The 20,342-nt window shown below is 46.9% G+C and overlaps 1 protein-coding gene across 3 annotated transcripts in view; it reads left to right on the forward strand.

Moving 5' to 3' along the window:
* AGBL1 (AGBL carboxypeptidase 1) overlaps window positions 1-20,342 on the forward strand; it is an 837,820-nt gene that overhangs the window by 160,292 nt on the left and 657,186 nt on the right. For all 3 annotated transcript variants that reach the window (XM_066239188.1, XM_066239190.1, XM_066239189.1), the window contains exons 16-17: window positions 6,534-6,678; window positions 19,872-20,025. In XM_066239188.1, the coding sequence (XP_066095285.1) occupies window positions 6,534-6,678; window positions 19,872-20,025 (299 nt within the window). The remainder of the gene's footprint in view (window positions 1-6,533; window positions 6,679-19,871; window positions 20,026-20,342) is intronic.

A 20,342-nucleotide genomic window follows, 5' to 3' on the forward strand; every position in this document is an offset into this window, starting at 1 on the left:
AGCTCTGAGGAGAGGGGAGAGGACAAAGGGTAGTGGAAGGCACAGTTAGTCTCTGAGGAGGGGGAAGGATGGATCGAAGAAGAAAAAGAGACAGAGCCATGCTTCTCTAAGGAGGTAGGAGGGGTCTAAGAACACAGTAGAGAAGGGAGGGGCCCCTGGCCAGCAGGGGAGGAGAAAGAGAGACTAGTATTTGCAGGTGAATGAGAAAGAGGATTCAGCAAAGAGAGGGGAAGGGGCTTTCTGGAGGAAAGAGACTCGAGCAAAAGAGATTTGCAGAGGGACCAGAGAGGGGTTCCAAGAGAGGGGTGCCCCGGAGGTCAGGCAGGAGGGGGAGAGAGTTGGGAGTCCATGGAGAAGGAAAGATTAGGAGTGGAGATTTTAGGTGAGGTTTCTTTGGCCAAAAAGGGCTGCGTGTAGAACAAGCAGCATAGAAATTAAGGACAGGAGAAAAGGGATAAGAAAGCCTGCATGTAAGGAATTTCTGATGCCCTGCCCGTCCGGTGGCAGAAATTGCCAAGATTTCTTAGGATATAGTAATGGTCGTAGAAAGCAACCTGGCAAGGCACTTAGACTTTTGAGGAAGTCCATAGAAGCAGGCTGCTCAGAGTAGAAACCTCCCAAACTGTGAACCTCAGAAAGTAGAGGAGTCCCGAAGGAGTAGAGGAGTCCCAAAGGAGTAGAGGAGTAGTCACTGAGGCCTGAGACTGGGAGGAGCCCATGTTCCGAGAGAAATCTGGCTGGACGGTTTGGACTGAGAGGAGCCCACAGTAGAGGAAACTGGTGAGAGAAAGGGGCGTCCCTGTCTTCAGTCACAGTTCCGAGAGGAGAAGATTTCCGTAGAAAGAGAGTCTCAGACAGGAGGTCGTCACCCCAAGGCTGAGATCCTGGGACGTAGGAGGGGGCCTGGCCAGGTGCACCTAGACTTTTGTAGAAGTCTATAAAGGAGTAGAGGCAGAACACCCGTAGATATGGGGTCCGAAGTCAAAAACCGTCCAACCAGGAAGGGGTGTTTTTAGAGAGAAATTTGGAGGCCAACCGGGGAAGGGAGGGAGAAACTCCTTACGTTTCTCTGGTCTGGCAGGGGTTCAGGACAGGGACAGATCACTGGCCAATCAACCTACAATTACACATCCAAACAGAATCCGGGAGTAAGCCCAGGATGAGCTGCCGCTGGCCATTGCTTCCCTGGTTGTAAGTTTGGACGGCACAGAGGGATCGTCCAGGCAGTTAGTACCCTGTCCCGGGTTTCGGCACCAAATGTTGGAATCCATGGGAGTCCGAAAAGACCAGAGTAACAGGCTTTTATTGAAAGGAAGAAAGGAACCCTGCCGGGCACTTCTCTGGGAGAAGGACACCGGTTACAGACTAAAGGGTGAATTTTATATGGTTTGGGAGAGCCTGAGGGGGTACTGAGTCAAAAGTTCTGGTATGTTCCCTTTTATGGTTTTAGGATTTCAGCGTTCCAGAATGCTCCTTCTTGGGGCAGTTGATCAGCTTTCTGAAACTTTTCTGCCTCAGGGGCGATTGTCCAGTAAGTAAGGGTGAGGTCAGGCAACTAGGTGGAACAACAAAAGGCCAGTTGGAATTTCATATATATCTATCAATTTATTTTTAAAATATGTATATTTTTATTGATTTGAGAGAGAGGAAGGGAGAGAGATAGAGAGACAGGAACATCAATCTGTTCCTGTTTGTGCCCTGACTGGGGATCGAACCTGCAACCTCTGTGCTTCAGGACGATGCTCTAACCAGTCGAGCTGTCTGGCCACGGCTTAGCTTCTTTCTTGCTACTGAGATCATAATAAACTGAAAGAGAAATTCTAATACTTTCTCCTCTGCTCAGTAGGTCCTCTTGCCCCTCCCCTAAGCACCTTCTTCCCCTCTAGGGGACCCCCTCTCTCACCCACCTTGCAGATCACAAGGTCAGAAAATAAAATGTGATCCTCTAGAGGGGAGAACATTAATGTGCAGAATCATTTCTTCACGCCTTCTGTGTAAGCAAGGACAGTCCTAGTGTGTGCCAGTCACTTCCCCGCGGGCTGCTCCTGCCCTCACTGTGCGCAGCCTCACCCTTCTGTGTAAGCAAGGACAGTCCTAGTGTGTGCCCGGTCACTTCTCAGCGGGCTGCCCCTGCCCTCACTGTGCGCAGCCTCACCCTTCTGTGTAAGCAAGGACAGTCCTAGTGTGTGCCCGGTCACTTCTCAGCGGGCTGCCCCTGCCCTCACTGTGCGCAGCCTCACACCGCTCAGGTGCTCTCCAGGCTCTGGGCTAACGTCATTTGGGTGCCGAAGGGCAGAAGGAGGGAGCAGCCACTGGGAGTGGCCATGTCGAACACAATGGCTGATCTCTTCAGGCATTTATGTCCACCTGTTAGAGAGATGGAACAACTCCCTCCTGGAGATGAACGTCCTACCAGAGCCCTGCCCTGGCGCACCCTTCCGCGGAACCTCGGGAGAGAGGTCGGGTCTCATGGAGACTTTCCAAACGCGCAGACACAGGGAGGTCTGGTGGCAGGGCTGATCAGATCCTGTTCTGTGGAGTGGGGCACCCCTGTTAGCCTCAGCCATTGTTATTATAAGATGATCTAATTCGTTCTCTGAGCATTTGCTTACTTCATGCGCACACAGAAAAAAAATGACTTCCCAGCATATTTTTAAGTATAAATCAAAGTGAACTGGGTTCATAACTATGCATGTGTGTACTTGGCCCCCGGCTTCATTGAAGAGTTTATGATGACGAGAGAGCAATGGTTCAGGGAATGGAAAAGCCAAGGGGGGAACTTCCACCAGCGAGCGGCTGGGTCCAAGTTCATCTTTGACCCATGGTGACTTGTCTAGGACCTGGCAAAGTCAAGAACATACTTGATTTCCCCAGTCTTCTTGTCCACCAAAGAGAGCAGGTGGAGGGGAGAGAGTTCTTGGAACCGAACCTCTACCATTCGTTAGTGGTGTGGCCTTGGGCAAGTTCTTCCAGCCTCTCTCTGACTCCGATTCCTCGTCTGTGCAGTGGGGGTGACAATGGCATCTCCCAGATAGAGTGACTCTGAGAACTGAATGAGATACAGCACGGGGAAAGCTCAGAGCAGCGCCTGGTGCGAAGCAGGTGGTGACGAATGTGAGCAGTTATTACTGAGAGTTAGTAGAAACATCTACTGACGGGCATCAAATACTGACGACGTAAAGAGTTACAGTGATGTGGGTCATTCTCACAGGCTCTTATCTGGATTATTTTATGTTCCTTCTGTTATTTTAGATTTTATAGGCAGCACTGATTTATGAAGATCAAAACTTCAAATTCTCATTTGATGAATTGGCCCCAAAAAACCTCGTATCCTTTTATCTATTCCTACGAGACCGGTGCTACAATACCAAAACCAAAACCAAACAAAACTGTTTTGAACTAAACCTGCACCCAAGGTTGGATCCTGCTTCCTGGGCCTGTTGTATGGGGCTGCTCAAGACACTTAACACTGTGAGCCTCAACTTCCCCATCTGTAAAGTGGGCATAAAAGTATGTACTTACTTTCAAAAGAGGTCATTAGGATTAGAAGTAAAATATGGTAAGCATCCTTATTGTTACTCTGAAGTCTTAGGTCTGTTTAATCCTACAGACTTTAACTGAAAAGCTGCCAAGTTCAGGTCCTGTGTCAGCAACGAAGCTGCACAAATGAGTAAGCATGATCCCTGCCCTCACGTGTTGGCAGTGAGAGAGAGACACACAGCATGCTAAGAACTATATGAGAGGGTGGATATCAGGGAAGACTTCCTGAAGGAGTCCTGAAGGAGGAAGAGGGAAAGGTTTTCCATACGAAGGAAGACCATGGGGACCATTTACAGTAGGGAGGATGAAGGTTACTGCCTTGCCACGTAGGTTCACATTATAGCTGGGGAAGCAAAAATAACATGTGGATGGGATCGTGCTTTATCACGGACCTGGTGAATGGTTGCATGCCAAGTGTTCCACCCTGGGGATATATGAAGCATTTCACTTTGAGGAAGGTGGTCTCGGGAAAGGTTAAAGACCTCTGAAGAAGGCACTTTCACTCATGGTAGAGTCACGCCCTGGGTCCTCCCGCTACAATATAGCCACCAGGGGGAGTCAGCAGGGAAGCCTGACATTCAGCTAGAGTTTAACACACACACGCACACACACACACACACACACACACACACCCCACCCACGGTGGAGACTCAGTCTCCCTTAGCTGAAACTCATCCTAAATGAGGTGATACTCATTTTTCTTAAATTTCAGCAGTCTGCAGCCACCCTGGAGAGGACTGGCTTTTGTGGGGAGCTTCTAGTCTTGGCCATGAGAATTTTTCCCACCAAGCTACAGCAAGTGTGTGTGTGTGTGTGTGTCACAAAGGGAATGGATCCTGCTGATGCAATGCTGAAAAGCTGGGTGGGGTAGTCACTGGGGGCTCACATCGTTACGGGTACCCCTCTTTCCTTGAAGTGACCTTGGCTCCTGGGTACCATGTTAGAAGAAATTGAGGCAAGAGAAGTGTGTCAGGCCATAGCTCGTGAGACTCCCAACTTATCTCCTCCTATTTCCAGTGTTATAAATATTAAAAATCCACAACACCACAAGAAACAGGACAATTTCAATTTCTCTCTTTCATGCTTACTTTTTTTTTTTTTTTTTGCTCTGGTGGGAGGTGGAAGGAAGGTAGCAAAAAGGCAGAAAAGAATAATCCTCATTTTTTATATTTGGCAAGGACACCCAAAATAACTATCTGCTGTTTTCCTCCCCCTCCCCATTCCTTCTCCCAAGAAACCCCCGAAGGACAGCGGACCAGTAGACCAACACTGTAAACGCTCAGAGGTGCAGTTACGTCTTCAGTGTCTGGGTAGATTCTGGGTGACAGTGCGGCCTTGATGACTGTTCCTCAGGAGAACCTTTAGAGCCGTCTTGACCTCAACAGGCAGCCCACCCCAGCCCCCCAAGAGCCCGCGTCACACATGTACCTGGCAACGTGCGGGGAAAATATCATTTGGAAATGGACCTTTGGGGACGGTTTCCGTTGATGCCGTTCTCTGAAGGTTCAAAATTGGTTCTTCAGGCCCTGGCTGGTTGGCTCAGTGGTAGACCATTGGCCCAGTGTGTGGAAATCATGGGTTCGCTTCCCAGTCAAGACACACAGGAGAAGCACCCATCTGCTTCTCCACTTCTCTCCCTCTCACCTCTCTCTCTCTCTCTCTCTCTCTTCTCCTTCCCTCCCCTCCTGCAGCCACGGCTCAATTAGGGTAAGTTGGCCCTAGGTGCTGAGGATGGCTCCATGGCCTCCACCTCAGACACTAAAAAATGGCTCTGTTTGCAACAGAGCAAGGGCCCCAGATGGGCAGAGCATCGCCCCCTGGTGGGCATGCCGGGTGGATCCTGGTCGGGCGCATGCAGGAGTCTGCCTCCCCTCCTCTCACTTAAAAAAAAAATGGCTCTTCATCTTTGACAGAGGGAAATGTGCACACTTGGGCTCAGAAAAGCCGCGCCGTGTTTGGGGTGAGAATCATCGTATTCCTTTGAGAGGAAAGTGCTGCAGAGTGGGAAGAACAAAGGCCTTGCCGACCAACACATCCCGGCTCAGGTCTTGGCTGTGCAAACTCTTCTTTTTCATTTTTCTCTACCATCCAGTTTCTTTCTTATTTTATTTTTGAGCAATAGAGACAGGAAGGGAGTAAGAGGGGGTGAGAAGCATCAATTCATAGTTGCTTTCACTTTGTTTTTATTTTAATTTTTGCTTTCTTTGGCTTTCATTTTAGTTGTATATTGATTGCTTCTCATACATCTTTTGACTGGGGCTGAGCCAATGTCCCCTTGCCCCAGGCAGTGACCTTGGACTTTTCCTGCCTGCAACCTTTGGGCTCAAGCTGGCAAACTTTCTTAGGATTGTGTGGATGATCCCCTCACTGAGGCCGGTGACCCCACGCTGAGAAGCCCGCACTCAGCGCCAGCGACCTTAGCATTCTGGGTCGACGCTTGACCCGCTGCACCACCACCAGTCAGGCCTGGCCTTGCAACCTTTGACGGGTTCATTGTTCTAAGTCTTCGTTTCTTCATCTACGCAGTGGGCTGTCGCTGCGATAAGACAACATATGTTAAGTTTGGAGTCCGAATTCTAAATAGAGTCATGACTGCTAATGCAGGTGGAATGGAAAGGAGTAACTGTACTCTGTGTAACCTGGGAGAGGCAGAGGTTGGGGAAACCCCCGTTTGGGTAATAAAATGTCAGTCTGCAATCGAATTCCAGGAAAAACAGAATGACTCCCACTTCCCTCTATTTTCTGTCTCAGTGACCCTGGATCCTCATTTGCAGATACCACAAGGAGAGGCCCGTGGCATGTTTAAAAACCCAGGAGGCAGGGCACCACTAGACATTGGCTCACCACCTAGGAGCAAGCTCCCGTGGGCACCTCTGGGTTTTGAGTGATCATTTTGCCAGTATAGAGCGTGAGAAGTTTATGGCACCTAGAACCCCAAACGACTGCTTCCCTCACGTCTCCCTCACTGTCCTCTCTTCTCCTTTCTCTTTTAGAAATCATTATCGCGAGAGCACGGCTGTCACAGGGGGAGCGTCTAGAAAGTGCTATTACACCCTCACCTTCGCTGTCACCTTCCCGCACAGTGAGGATGTCTGCTACCTGGCCTACCACTACCCCTACACCTACACTGCCCTCATGGTAATGTCCTCTCGACAGCACGACCCCAGCAGGACAGGGGGGCTCTCTGAGGCTGTCCTGGAAACATTCAGGGGACCCTGATCCTCAGGGTGCCCGGGTTTGTTGTCACTGACTCAGTGGCTTTGCCTTTCTCCCATCTCTGTCCTTGGACAGAGCACGAGGCTGAGGCCATGACCTCTGAAAGTCCAGAAGGGGGGCATCTCTTAGAGGCTCTAGCTTTAAGAAGTCTTAAAGGCCTTGGCCGGTTGGCTCAGTGGTAGAGCGTCAGCCTGGTGTGCGGAAGTCCCGGGTTCGATTCCCGGCCAGGGCACACAGGAGAAGCGCCCATCTGCTTCTCCACCCCTCCCCCTCTCCTTCCTCTCTGTCTCTCTCTTCCCCTCCCGCAGCCGAGGCTCCATTGGAGCAGAGGTGGCCCGGGCACTGAGGATGGCTCTGTGGCCTCTGCCTCAGATGCTAGAGTGGCTCTGGTCGCAACAGAGCGATGCCCCAGATGGGCAGAGCATCGCCCCCTGGTGGGCGTGCCGGGTGGATCCTGGTCGGGCGTATGTGGGAGTCTGTCTGACTGCCTCCCAGTTTCTAGCTTCAGAAAAATACAAAAAAAAAAAAAAAGTCTTCAAGGTGAAACATGGAGTAGTGAGATTGGAGTGAGGTTGTCAAGTTGAGATGGGGTAAAAGCGTAAGGTAGGCCTAGGTACAGATTTCAAGATCGTGGACTCATCTACCGAAGCAGGAGGCAGGAAGGCAATGCTTAGACCTCCGAGCCCGTGAGTGAGCAGCCCCTTCAGCTTTTCCCATGGCACCCACGACCACGGGCTGCAGGTGCTAGGAAGACCCAGGGAGGACAAGACGAGTAGAAGAATCAAACACTGAATTACTGCAGTGAGGCCTGTGATCTTTTCATGAGAGCAGTATGGTCAACGCCGAAGGTGGCATCCTGGGTTCTATCACAGCTCTGCGGAAGGGGCACGAGGCCAGTTTGAGCCAATGGCTTAAACCACGCAGTTCTCTGTCATTTGAATAAGCTGGCACGCTGGCACGCTGGCTCCCCCCACCCCCCCACGCCCAGCTATTTCATGGGCATCCCGAGAATTAATGAGCTAAAGCATCTTCTGTAAAGCACTCTCATCCTCCGTGTTAATGCAGAATGTTATTAGCATATCTGTAATAATGTGTGTGTATACGCGTGTACATATCACTTAGCCTGGAGGATGAGCATTGTTATTGTAAGCCTGTGATAGGAGTTGGGAAGATGGTAACCAAGAACAGCTTTGCCTTCAAAAGGCACATTCAGGTACAAATGAACGTTTTCCCCCTCCACCAAGAAGGCTTATCTTAAACCGCTTGGCTAACAGCTTCATGAAAGTATGTCTGCCCTTCTCTCCATATGTTGTCTTGCCTAAAGAGAGATTTTTTTTTTTTTACTGTTTTCCAGATTGCAAAAGATACACAACTAGTATTATTTGTGTATTACACTAAGAGATCTCAAGATGTTAATCCAAGAAATGTGCATCGCAGGCTAGGCTGTAACCAGCTGTGTTTGTTGTAAAACATGCGTGTTGCCTTTAGGACCCCTGAAGAGGCAATACTCAAAATCTCCCCTCTGACAGCATTTCTCTCTGTCTCACCCGTGAGTCAGTGCACGAGCACATCTCCTGGGGAAGGAAGTTCCCTTTTTAGTGCTTGTTTGCCTTTTCCGTTGTGGGCAGGACCCATGGGTCCAGGACACTGTTCTTATCCCTTGTTAGACTATCCAAGACCCTGCTGAGATTCTCAGTGGCAGTGAGTTAAAAACTTTAGCATACAGAGGGCTTTGGGAAATTGTCTAACTCATGCCTGTCATTTATAGACGCAAAAACGGAGGCTTAGAAATCCCACATCTAGCTAGTGGGCAATCAGGGGACTGAGCACCAACCTTTGATGTCTGTCTCTGTGCCCTTTCTACTTCACTGGAGAAGAAATTTAGAAGCTGCGCTCTAGGGTTCGATGGCTCAGGGTCCTTGCTTGCTTGGACAGATAATAGCTTTTGCAGTGCAGTCTATTCTATAGGTACTTGCAGTCATTGAGTTGTGTGATTATATGATCTCTAATGGTTGACTTCATGAACCGTGGGTTTTTTGTTTTTGTTTTTAGTGAGATAGAGAGAGAGACAGATGAGAGGGAGAGAGATGAGAAGCATCAACTCATAGTTGCGACACCTTAGCTGTTCATTGATTGCTTTCTCATATGTGCCTTGACCAGGGGGCTCCAGCTGAGCCAGTGACCTTTTGATAAGCCAGCTACCTTGGGCTCAAGCCAGTGACCTTGGCTCAAGCCAGCAACCCTGCACTCAAGCCGGATGAGCCTGTGCTGAAGTTGGCAACCTTGGGGTTTCAAACCTGGGTCCTTAGCATACCAGGCCAACACTCTATCCACTGCGCCACCACCTGGTCAGGCAACCTGTGGTTTTTTGTTTTTGTTTTGTTTTTTCCTTTTCTGTAATACTAAGTGTGGTGCAGCTCAGTGAATAATGCTGTTCCTCAGACAGGGTCCCATGCTTCTCCCAGGATGCTCCGATTCTTGTTAAGCATCTGCAAGCTAATTCAAAGTCTGAAACTCCTGCAACCAGGCCCTGACTGTGTCTGGCTTCTCATTTAAAATTTTAGATTTTGAATCAGCTCAGAGGCACATAGCCAGAACCCCTCTGGGGATGAGGATGATCCATGTTTTGGGAAAATCCCTGCCCAGCTAAACTACATCCAGAGCAGTTAGTGTTATAGGTGAAATTCATGGGTTGATTCCTTGAGCTTAAGACCAATCAGAGATGATATAACCACATAGATTGATGACTATATGTACCTCTAATAGTGGACTGAAGTGGACTGTCTCTGCCAGATCTTATTCCCCTGGGATCCGCTTATCTTGGTGGTCTTGTCCGACCAGACAGAGCACAGGATCTCAAGTTTGCAATCAACCAGTGGCTTGGAGCCATGGTGTCAATGAGGGGTAATTTCTTCTGGATGAGGGACAGAAATACAAGAAAAGAGGACCCTTGCTTCCCCCCACTAATTGGTCTCTATGCGAAGGAGAGGGAGGTCTTACTCACTGATGCTCATTGGCTTGTTACTTTGCCTATTGACTGTGAATCTCTTCCCACCAGGGAAGCGTGAAGAGGGTTAATAAGGAAGAGACAGGAAAAGGGATATCTTTTTATTTCTCCTAAATGTGTAGACCAGAATAAGAAAGACAATTTGCTACTTGAAAATGACAAATGCATCCCCTCAGTGTAAGGTTTTACATTTCCAGTAACGCGCAGTCTTGTCCTCTCTAGGTCTAAGGCACTAATTGACTCTGTGACTTCTCTTTAAAAACTCTTCCCATCATGGACAGAATGAGTACATTCGGTAACGCACACTGGTCGTTTTTATTTTTGGACATGTCCGAAGGAGAAATAGTTTTTATTCCAACATATCAGTGATAAATTAAATGTGAATGATACCCCAAGGGTAGAATTAACTGTAGGACTCTTGCAGGTTAGGCGGAGGGTAGAATATACATTTATTTCTCTATGGAATTCACAATTTATAAATCTTTTATAATATGGATTATGGTTAAGCATTACAGACGTTTTCATAGCAGAGAGGACATGTCCATTGGATGTTTTTTGACATGGATATAATTCTGCAATTTTCAAAATTCTATTATTTTTTTACAATAAGAGAATCAGAATTTGGTTCTTTCAAATTAATATCTCCCAGATGCTTTTCAGGAACTCTGTCAGGTAATTATCCAAGTTAGAGTATTAAAGCTAAAAGAAATACATACAATATTGTTGTAATTATGAAGCAAGCAAAAGGGGTTCTGCTAAGCATTCGTATCAAGCTGTCGGTAATTGTTAAAGCATTGTTAGCAATCCTTGTTCAAGTATTTGGATCGTGTTAAGGCATTGCCCCTAGGAAGCTGGTAGTATTGGTTGAAGATAGGACCCCAAGAGAGTTTTTGATGGACATTTTAGAGGGTAAGAAAGTAGGATCTCAGAGAGAACTTTAGACTGCAGTGAGTTGGCAACAGACAAGAAAAGTAGTCCCAGGTAGGATCCAGATGTTGGAAGAGCATGTCTCTCAGAGGGTAGAGTAGAGTCGGGTTTTTCCCTAGACAGATCTCCCTACTGTGGTAGATGCTCCCACTGTTAAGTATCTTCAGAGATGAACTAGCATGTAGTGTTGGCAGGGAAGGAGAGAGAGAGAGAGAAAGCGAGAGGGTCAGGGGAGAAAAGAGGAATCACAGTGCCATATGCACAGCCTCTTCTAAAGGGGTCAGAAGAAAGCAGAGTTCTAAAATGTGTAATGTGGGAAAATTTGGCTTTTATGCAGTCGATCAGAGATGCAATAGCAAGTCATAAACCAGTGCTGTCGGGGAATCAATAGAGACCTCTCGCTGTTCAGGCTAAACCAGAGGACAGGCCCGATCAAGGGTCCCGATGTTGTGGAAGTGCATGCGGAAGGCCGTTCCTAAGGAGCCGAGATAGGCGTGGGTGGTGAGGTCATTGACCATGAAGACTCAAATTCCAGGGTCTTGAACATCATGTAAGGACAAGTTTTCAAGTCCGACAGACCTGTTTTCTGGTCCAAGTTCTGTGCTGTCTTGCCAAGTCATCATGGGCAAGCTATCTAATTTCTCCATTCTTCAGTTTATCCTCCGTAAAAGCAGAAATATAAACACCATTACCACATGGGTTGTTGTGATGATTAAATAACTTGGTATGTGGCTAGTGCTAGCTAAGGGTCTATATCTAGCAAGCCATACTAACTACTAACCATAAGACCATTTATTCTCTATTTTTTTAAAGATGATGTATGATTGTTTTCTATATACATCAGACTGATTGGAAGATACCCATTCCATAATTTATAATAAAATTGAAATTATGCAAAAAATCCAAATACAGGACCAAAGAGAAATAAAGACAATGGCTGGTGATGGTTATCTTAGGGTGGTTGATGGGGATTATTTTTCCTGTACTCTCTTCTCCAAATCACCGGCAATATAACTTCATTTATTTTTAATGGAAAAAAAGGATATTAAAATCATCTTTTCTTTCTAATCGGCCAATCTGTGCGTAGACACCTAGAGACTAATTATTTCCCTCACTTCCTAACGTTAGCGCATTTAATGCAGGGGGAGTGCTGTTGGCAGACAGGCCGTCTGAGGGAGCTCATTAGAATCTGTTCTGTTGTCACTTTTGTTTAGTTTAAAGGTGTCATCTGTTCTTTTGTGTGGAGAAGCCTCCACTTCTCTGATTGGCAGATGAAGCACACTGAGAACTAGGCAGGATACAAATAAAACCGGCTATCTCCTTCTGGGGGGTGGGGGCGGTGAGCTTGCTCCTGAAATAGGGAAACAGGGAGCACAGCAGTTGGGGGTGGGGGGCAATGAAAGGATTTGTGAGAACCTGGTGCTTCTTACTTTATCAGGAGCCCTCAGCAGGGTGCCCTGCTGGGCTCAAGTGGAGTCTTTCATGGAAGTTGGAAGGGGTAGCTGATAAGGTTGGGGCAGAAAACCCCCATGGAGAGGCACCAAGAGGCTGCAGGCTACATTATCTGCCAGGTACCTTTCATGGGTAGGTAGAATTTTCTTTGAGGAAGATAACCTCTCTGGGGCTTTCCATAATTGCCTTGCACTCATTCCCATTTTATAAAGAAACCCAGCCCTGGTGCTTCCGCAGGGCTGACATGACTGTTGGTGGTTGGCACACATACTTAGGTACTCTGTTTCTCTCATCCATGATCCCAACAACATCCAATTACACATGGCCTTGCCAGACCTGAGGAGGTCACATTCAGGAGGACAATACAAGGCCGGTTTGGTGAGAGGAAAGCCAACAAAAGTTTATAATTGGTGCCCTGGCCGGCTGGTTCAGTGGATAGAGGGTCATCCTGGCATAAGGACATCCTAGGTTTGATCCCCAGCCAGGACACACAGGTGAAGTGACCATCTGCTTCTCTCCTCTCCGTCTCCCCCTTCTTTCCTTCTACCCTTCCCATAGCAAGTGGCTTGACTGGTTTGAGTGTGGCCTCCGGCACTGAGGATAGCTCGGGTGATTTGAGCATCGGCCCCAGACAGGGCTTGTTGTGTGGATCCCGGTCAGGTCTGTCTCTCTATCTACCCTCCTCTCACCTAAAAAAAAAAAGTTTATAATTGTTTTCCTTCTATATGCTGAATAATGGTCGAGAGGGGAGGCGTCTCATGCTTGGTGGCAGGTGGAATGGGACAGAGAGGTCACGGAGGGGGCACAGAGAGATGGCTGCGTGAACAATGATAGTTTACAGGAAATGAGGTTATGCTGACAGGTATTAGGCATTGATTGAATTGCAATAATATTAATGATTAAAATGGTTAACAGAGAATTCATAGCAGAAGAAAACTTTGAAACTTTGCTTCCTCCTGCATCTGGCACTCTGGTGACACTGTCTTGAAGGACAACGTCCCTGGGCACAGGTATGCTCTGTCTGACGTGTTTCTCTCCCAGCTAACTGCGCCTGAGGCTCCCGCAGACAAGCCTGCTTCTAAACCTGCTTCCCATCGTTGATGGATAACTTTTAGATTTTACTGATTTTATTAAGATTTGGTATCAGACACCAAAGAACCATGGCCTGTTTGTAGCTCTGCGACATCACAGGATGGTGGTCATGCTTTCCTGGAGAAGGCACTCCACCTGTGCCCCGCCCCCTTTTGTAAGGAAGCTTCCAGCCAAAATAAAATGTGCAGCAAACAGCTTTCATGGAAAAAAAAACCCAAACTGAATTAGAACAAAAAAATCACATAAAAACAATTCAGCAAAGACAGTGTTTCCTAAAGCCCATTCTGTAGCATTCCAATGTCCTGAGATCTTTAGAGAAAAAGGGTTTGGTGGGCACATACATTCATGAAGTACTGGGTGCTGTTGTTTCTTTTAAGTGTTCACAATGCGTATTAAAGTATCTGAAAATTCCTGTAGTCACAAAGACGTTGTCATTTTCTCTAATGCACCGTGGTCCTAGTGAGTTTCCCACCCCTCTAACTCCTCATCTATGCCCAGCGCCTAGTAACATCCTGCAAGAATACATTTTGGGAAAGGCTGCAAGAGCATTGCTTTTCTAGTTTTGGGGGCCTGGAATCTTGATAGTAATCATGAGGCAGGGTTTGTTTGGTTTGGTTTGGTTTGGTTTTTTTGACAGACAGAAGGGAGAGAGATGAGAAGCATCAACTCATAGTTGCAGCACCTTAGTTGTTCATTGATTTCTTTCTCATATGTGCCTTGTTTGGAGGGGAGGGGCTCTAGCTGAGCCAGTAACCCCTTGCTCAAGCCAGCAATCTTGGGCTCAAGCTAGTGACCATGGCGTCATGTCTATGATCCCAGGCTCAATCTCGTAAGTCCACGCTCAAACCGGATAAGCCTGTGCTTAAGCCCGTAACCTCGGGGTTTTGAACCTGGGTCCTCAGCGTCCCAGGCCAGCGCTCTATCCACTGCGCCACCGCTGGGTCAGGTGTGACACAGGGTTTAAATAATAAACAATATCGGGAGCAGCTTCCACCAAGAATTTTATGAAAGTGATTAAAATAATTTGTTTATAATCACAGAGAACATCATTAAAACAACACTATTTTCTTAATTAAGGTGCTAAAATTTTTCTTTATGGGGATGGCTGACACATGGCTGACACTCTGATGGGGACATTTCCATTCTTGTCCTGTGCCATCTCTCTCGGGATACCAGATGCCCACTTCTGCTATCAGAGCTTTAATTACACTGAGCTAATATCGATTTTCTCTTTAGTACGTGAATTTCTACAGTGCGCTTCCTTTAGAAGGATGCTTTTCCATTTCCGAATGCTTTTATTTTTGCTGATTTTAGGACCCTTTTTACTTAAACGTAACTTCATTTAATTGTTATCAGAAAATGTGGTTTATACAATTTCTGCTTTTTAAAAAAATTATTGAATTTTTGTAGCCCTGTATATGATTAAATTTTGTTAAAGTTCCATAGACACTTGAGGGGGGAAAAAGGGATGTCTTCTATAAAGAAAAATTTGACATATATCTATCAAACCAAAAATTTTCAAATACACTGTATCATTATTTTTGTGCCACTGATTTATTTAAAACCGAGGTACTGTCTTAAAAATCTCCCACTCCTAGTATAGTTTTTCTTTCTGCCATTTTCACATTGTATATTTCAATCCTGTTATTTGTTTAAGATTTATGAGTTTTATATGTTCATTGTGAATTGTGCCCTTTATCAAAATAAGATTTTTAAATCCCATTTAATGTGCTTGTTCTTAACAATGACTTTGTCATATATTACTGTTGCTGTGCCTGCTGTAATTTATGTTTGCTTATCCTTTCAGTTTCAATATTTCTCTCTTAAAATATTTTAGCACAGGCAGGCCAAATAAAGAGATAATTTAGGCAGGTTTTCATATCCATCATGTTTTTTATTTTCCCCCTCTCTTTAAAAGCACCTGTTATATACACCATGCAGTGGGATTTATAAAAACTAATCTGAAAAATTTTGTTGTTTAATAAGGCTGTTTTAACTGAGTTATACTTGTAACAGTTTTTGGTGTGACTTCTGTCATTTTGATTTTATGCTATTTTTCATGCTTCGTTGCTATTTTTCCCTCCCTCCCTCCCTCCCTCCCTCCCTCCCTCCCTCCCTCCCTCCCTCCCTCCCTCCCTTCCTTCTTCCCCTCTTTCCCTCCCTCTCTCCTTCTCTTATGCAAAGTACACCAACCATATTTTCTTTGATTCTTATTTTTCCCCCTAAATATTTATAATTCTACCAGTGCTTTCCTTTTCTTAAAAAAAATATTTGAACTTTTATATTTCTCCATCAACAATAACAGTTAAAATTATGGGTGACCTAGGTGACAGGCACTTTTCACATACAATATATGGCTAAATTATAGCAACTATGAGTGAGGTAGAAAATGGTTAAAGATGAGAAAATGGAGTCACAGAGAGGTCTGGGACAGAAGTCACATAACCCTTCCAGACTCCGCAGTCAGAGTGGAACCGAGGCAGTCTGACTCAGGAGCCTGCCCTGTTAGCTTGAAATACTGCCTTCCCGTTCCCAGGAATTAAATCCCATTGCTCTGTCCGTGGAAGTTAAAGATGTTAATCTTCTGTTTGACTTTATTTCTTTTTCACACAGTTCATTTCAGAACCAAATAATGACATTAAAATTTAATAATATGTATTTTCTCCCGAAAAGAGTAATTTTTTATGTTTGTCTGATGTAGAGATTATGTTTTCAATAGGCATTTAGCCTTAAACCTGTTGAACTGAACTGTCCTTTTATAGTGTTCCTTAGTTTGCTTTAGGAGAAGCTGAACTATGCCTTCGAGGTATTATTTTCAGTAATGATAAGGTGAGATATTGTCTATTTTTTTTTAAGAGAGAGAGAGGCAGGAAGGGAAACAGTGAAGGAGAGGAGAGATGAGAAGTATCAACTCGTAGTTGCTTCACTTCAGTTGTTTTGTATTAATTGCATCTCATATGTGCCTTGACTGGGGGGCTCCAGCTGAGCCGGTGGTCCCTTGCTCAAGCCAGCGACCTTGAGCTCAAGCCAGCGACCTTGAGCTCAAGGCAGCAACCTGGGATTGTGTCGGTGATTCCACAGTGAAGCCTGTGATGTCGGGGTTTTGAACCTGGGTCCTTGGCACCCCAGGTTAATGCTCTATCTACTGCACCAGCACCAATCAGGCTGTTTTCTAAATTTTTACATATCTGAGCATTATGCTACATTGGCTCACAAGCAAACACTTGGCTGATTATAGCTTTATGGGGTTCCACTCCTTTCTGTTTTCAAGCTCTGGGCAGTACGTCCCTTCCTCTGGCATCCAGTGTTATAGAAGAAGGTACGACCCAAGAATGATTTTTTGGTGTGTATGTATATGTACACACATACACACACACACACTCAGTCGCTTTTTAAAAACCTCAATTATAGGGTGCAATCCCTATTCTCAACAAGGAGCAATGGCATTGGGCTTAGATATTCAATCAAACACGCAAGACTAGACTTTACCCAGAATCAAATTCATTCATTCATTTTTTTTTTTAATTTAAGTGAGAGGAGGGCAGATGGAGAGACAGACTCCCACATGCGCCCTGACTGGCATCCACCTGGCAACTCCGTCTTGGGATGATGCTCGAATCAACTGAGCTATTTTTAGCATCTGAGGGTGATGCTCGGACAAACCGCACTATCCTAAGTGCGCAGTGTTGATGGTCCAACCAATTAAACCACTGGCTGTGGGAGGGGAAGAGGGAGAGAAGAAGGAGAGGGAGAAGAAGAGAAGCAGATAGTCGCTTCTCCTGTGTGCCCTGACCAGGGAATGAACCTGGGACGACAATATGCCGGGCCTACATCTATTCACTGAGTCAGCCGGCCAGGGCCTCATTCATCCTTGGGGAAGGGTACAAGACAGGCAATAGTACAGCAGGCAAAGAAAGGGCTTGGTAGAGGTCTCTGGGTCCCAGGTACGGTTTTCTCTGCCCTTGTCTCTTTTCACTAGGCATGGCTGTAGTCAAGGGACAGAAAGCTGAGCTCAGCCTGGGCAAGCCATCAGCCCTGGGGTTTCTTCGGGTTTCATACTTTGCTGGTTATGTAGGCCTTTTGCTTCTGTGTGTTTGTGCGCCATGAGCTAGACACCTCGGCTCCTCGGGCATAGGGGACTGCCTCCCAGTCTCCTGGGTAGGTGCCTCTAACAATACCTGCTGCTTATTACTCAGACAACCGCGAGAATCAAGTACCGAGGTTTGCTCAGGTGCACACACCTCAGCTGAACTCTCATTTTGTGTCTGGGAAAGACGATCTTTCTTTTGGGGGACGTTTTCCTGGAGACTAACATTTCAATAGTGTACAAGCTGCTTTTAGGCTAGGTCTACCCAAATCCAAGCTGGGTCCACCCAAGTAGGGCTTTTCCTTAGTTGAGGAAATTGTTTTTCTTGTTTCATGGTGTCTTCGTTCTCAGTTGTTGTTGTAACAAATGATCACAAACTTGGTGGTTTAAACAATCTTTTTTTTTTCTTATAGCTATTTAGGTTAGAAGGGGTCAGACATCAAGGTGTCGGGTCTGTGTTGCTGCTGGAGGTTCTTGCAGGAGAATCCATTTCCTTGCCTTTCTCAGCTTTTTTTTTTTTTTTTTTGTATTTTTCTGAAGTTGGAAACAGGGAGGCAGTCAGACAGACTCCCGCATGCGCCCGACTGGGATCCATCCGGATGCCCACCAGGGGGTGATGCTCTGCCCATCTGAGGCATTGCTCTGTTGCAACCAGAGCCATTCTAGTGCCTGAGGCAGAGGCCACAGAGCCTGGGCCAACCTTGCTCCAATGGAGCCTTGGCTGCGGGAGGGGAAGCGAGAGACAGAGAGGAAGGAGAGGGGGAGGGGTGGAGAAGCAGATCCGGGAATCGAACCCGGGACTTCTGCACGCCAGGCCGACGCTCTACCACTGAGCCAACTGGCCAGGGTCGCCTTTCTCAGCTTTTGAAGGACACTGCAGTCCTTGGTCTTCAAGCCCCTTCCTCCATCTCCAGAGCCAGCGCTGGCTGATCTGTCTCTGGTTCTCTGGGGCTGGGAGAAGTTTGCTGATATACGCACTTGCAATTAGGTCAGCTTCAATGGGGCAGTGCGGGATAATCTCGCATCACATGGAGACCTTCACCTTCAACAGACCTGCCAAGTCCGTGTGCTGTGGAAGGCAGCGTGCGCACAGGTTGTGACGTCTTTGGGCGAGCCCTCAGCCTGCCTGCTCCTTCCGTAGTATGTCCTTGTCCCATGTGAACACTTCCTCTGCCTTTGGAGGGCACCACTCCCCCATTCATAATATGTTTTATGACTATTTAATCAATATTTTTGTAGCATTCATGTTTTTATTTATTTGTTAAGAACAAGTGGGGCAGCTTCTCCTTGGGCCCTGTTAATACCTCCTTGACTGTGGTGAACACTTTGGATCATTGGTGAGCGGGATAAATTCTGGGTACTGATGTCCTCGTGCTGGACAGAGGCAGCGTCTCTGATTATGGAGGCGACAGTGTCCCGGTTGTCAGGGTGTGTCGTGTGGGTGGGAGGAAATCTCTGGCACTCTTTAGGACACATCCCAGTGTTTGGATTAGGGAAAGCATCTTCAGGGAGCCTAGAGATTGTTGACCAAGAGTCTTCATTTCAGTGGTGGGGGAGGACGGGGAGGGAAAAGAAACTGCTACCATTAGCTGTTCTGTTTGCTTGACGTTGCTCCCGGATGAACTGTTTTCTATTCTTCGATGTGCTCACAACTCTCCTTATATTGCTTGGCTCTTTCTATTCTTTTCCTTCTTTTTCAAGTGAGAGGAGGGGAGACAGACAGATTCCTGCATGTGCCCTGACCAGGATCCACCTGGCAACCTCTGTCTGGGGCCGATGCTCTGCCCATATGGGGCTTTGCTCTGTTGCAACTGGAGCCATTTTTTTAGCACCCGAGGTGGAGGCCATGGAGCCCTCCTCAGCACCCAGGGCCAACTCATTCTCATTGAGCCTTGGCCGCAGGAGGGGAGGAGAAGAGAAGGAGAGAAAGAGAGAGAGAGAAGGGGGAGGGTTGGAGAAGCAGATGGTCACTTCTCCTATGTGCCCTGACTGGGAATCAAACCTGGGACATCCGCATGCCAGGCTAACGCTCTTATTACTGAGCCCACTGGCCAGGGCTTATGTTGCTTGGTTCTAAAGGACTCTGTGCTGCACAAGTCTAGGTCCCATTTTCCTGAGTGTTCTGGGTGTGCTCTGTCTTCACGGTAGCTCATTCTTCCTACGCCACAGTGACGGGGCTTGCTGTGTGCCCTGTCCTTGCGCTTTAAGTGTCAGCGGAATGCAGCCATTCTGTTGTGCAACCATGTGCAGGCATGATGCATCCTGTTCCGCCCATCAACCTTCTCTAGGCAGTGGGGATAGCCCCCTTTTAAATCAGGCCACACCCAATGTTGGGCAGATCAGGTTAACACAATTACTTCTAAACTATAATAAGGGGTGACCGTTATATTTATATTATATTTATATTATAAAGTTATACCATTTATATTATATAGGATAACATTATTATTGCTGTTTTATATATATAATAAGCTTTGTTGCCATTTTCTGTTATTGTTATTATTGTCAACAGTACCAATCACAGACACTTCCATTTCATTTCTGCTCCAGACCCACCTCGATATCCTGAGAAAGAGCGTCAACCCCAGAAAGGTCTACTTCCGGCAGGAGGTGCTGTGCCAGACGCTGGGAGGGAACCCGTGTCCCTTGGTGACCATCACGGCCATGCCCGAGTCCGTGAGCGCCGACCACCTGGAGCAGTTCCGTGAGTGAGACGGGGCCTCTTCTCTGAAGATTGGGTCTCAGAGCCTTAGAAGCACTCTGTCCCGTTGAGACCAGAAGCTCTGTAAAGAGTTGGGGACTGGTCTATCTTTATAGAAATAACACCTCAAGTTGGGGTGACACAAGGGATAATACTGGTATCGCTCTGTTGCTAAAAGGAGAAAAAGTGAATTGCAAGCAGTCAGGGAGCTGAAGCAGCTGGTCGGCATGGAGAGCAGTTTGCTAGTGACACCCCCTCCTCTCCTGAGACACTGTCCAGCCTCTGCCCAGGGACTGTCCTAAGCACGAGAGACAGTGGTC

This window comes from Saccopteryx bilineata, chromosome 7, assembly GCF_036850765.1.
Source record: "Saccopteryx bilineata isolate mSacBil1 chromosome 7, mSacBil1_pri_phased_curated, whole genome shotgun sequence".
Taxonomy (NCBI): domain Eukaryota; kingdom Metazoa; phylum Chordata; class Mammalia; order Chiroptera; family Emballonuridae; genus Saccopteryx; species Saccopteryx bilineata.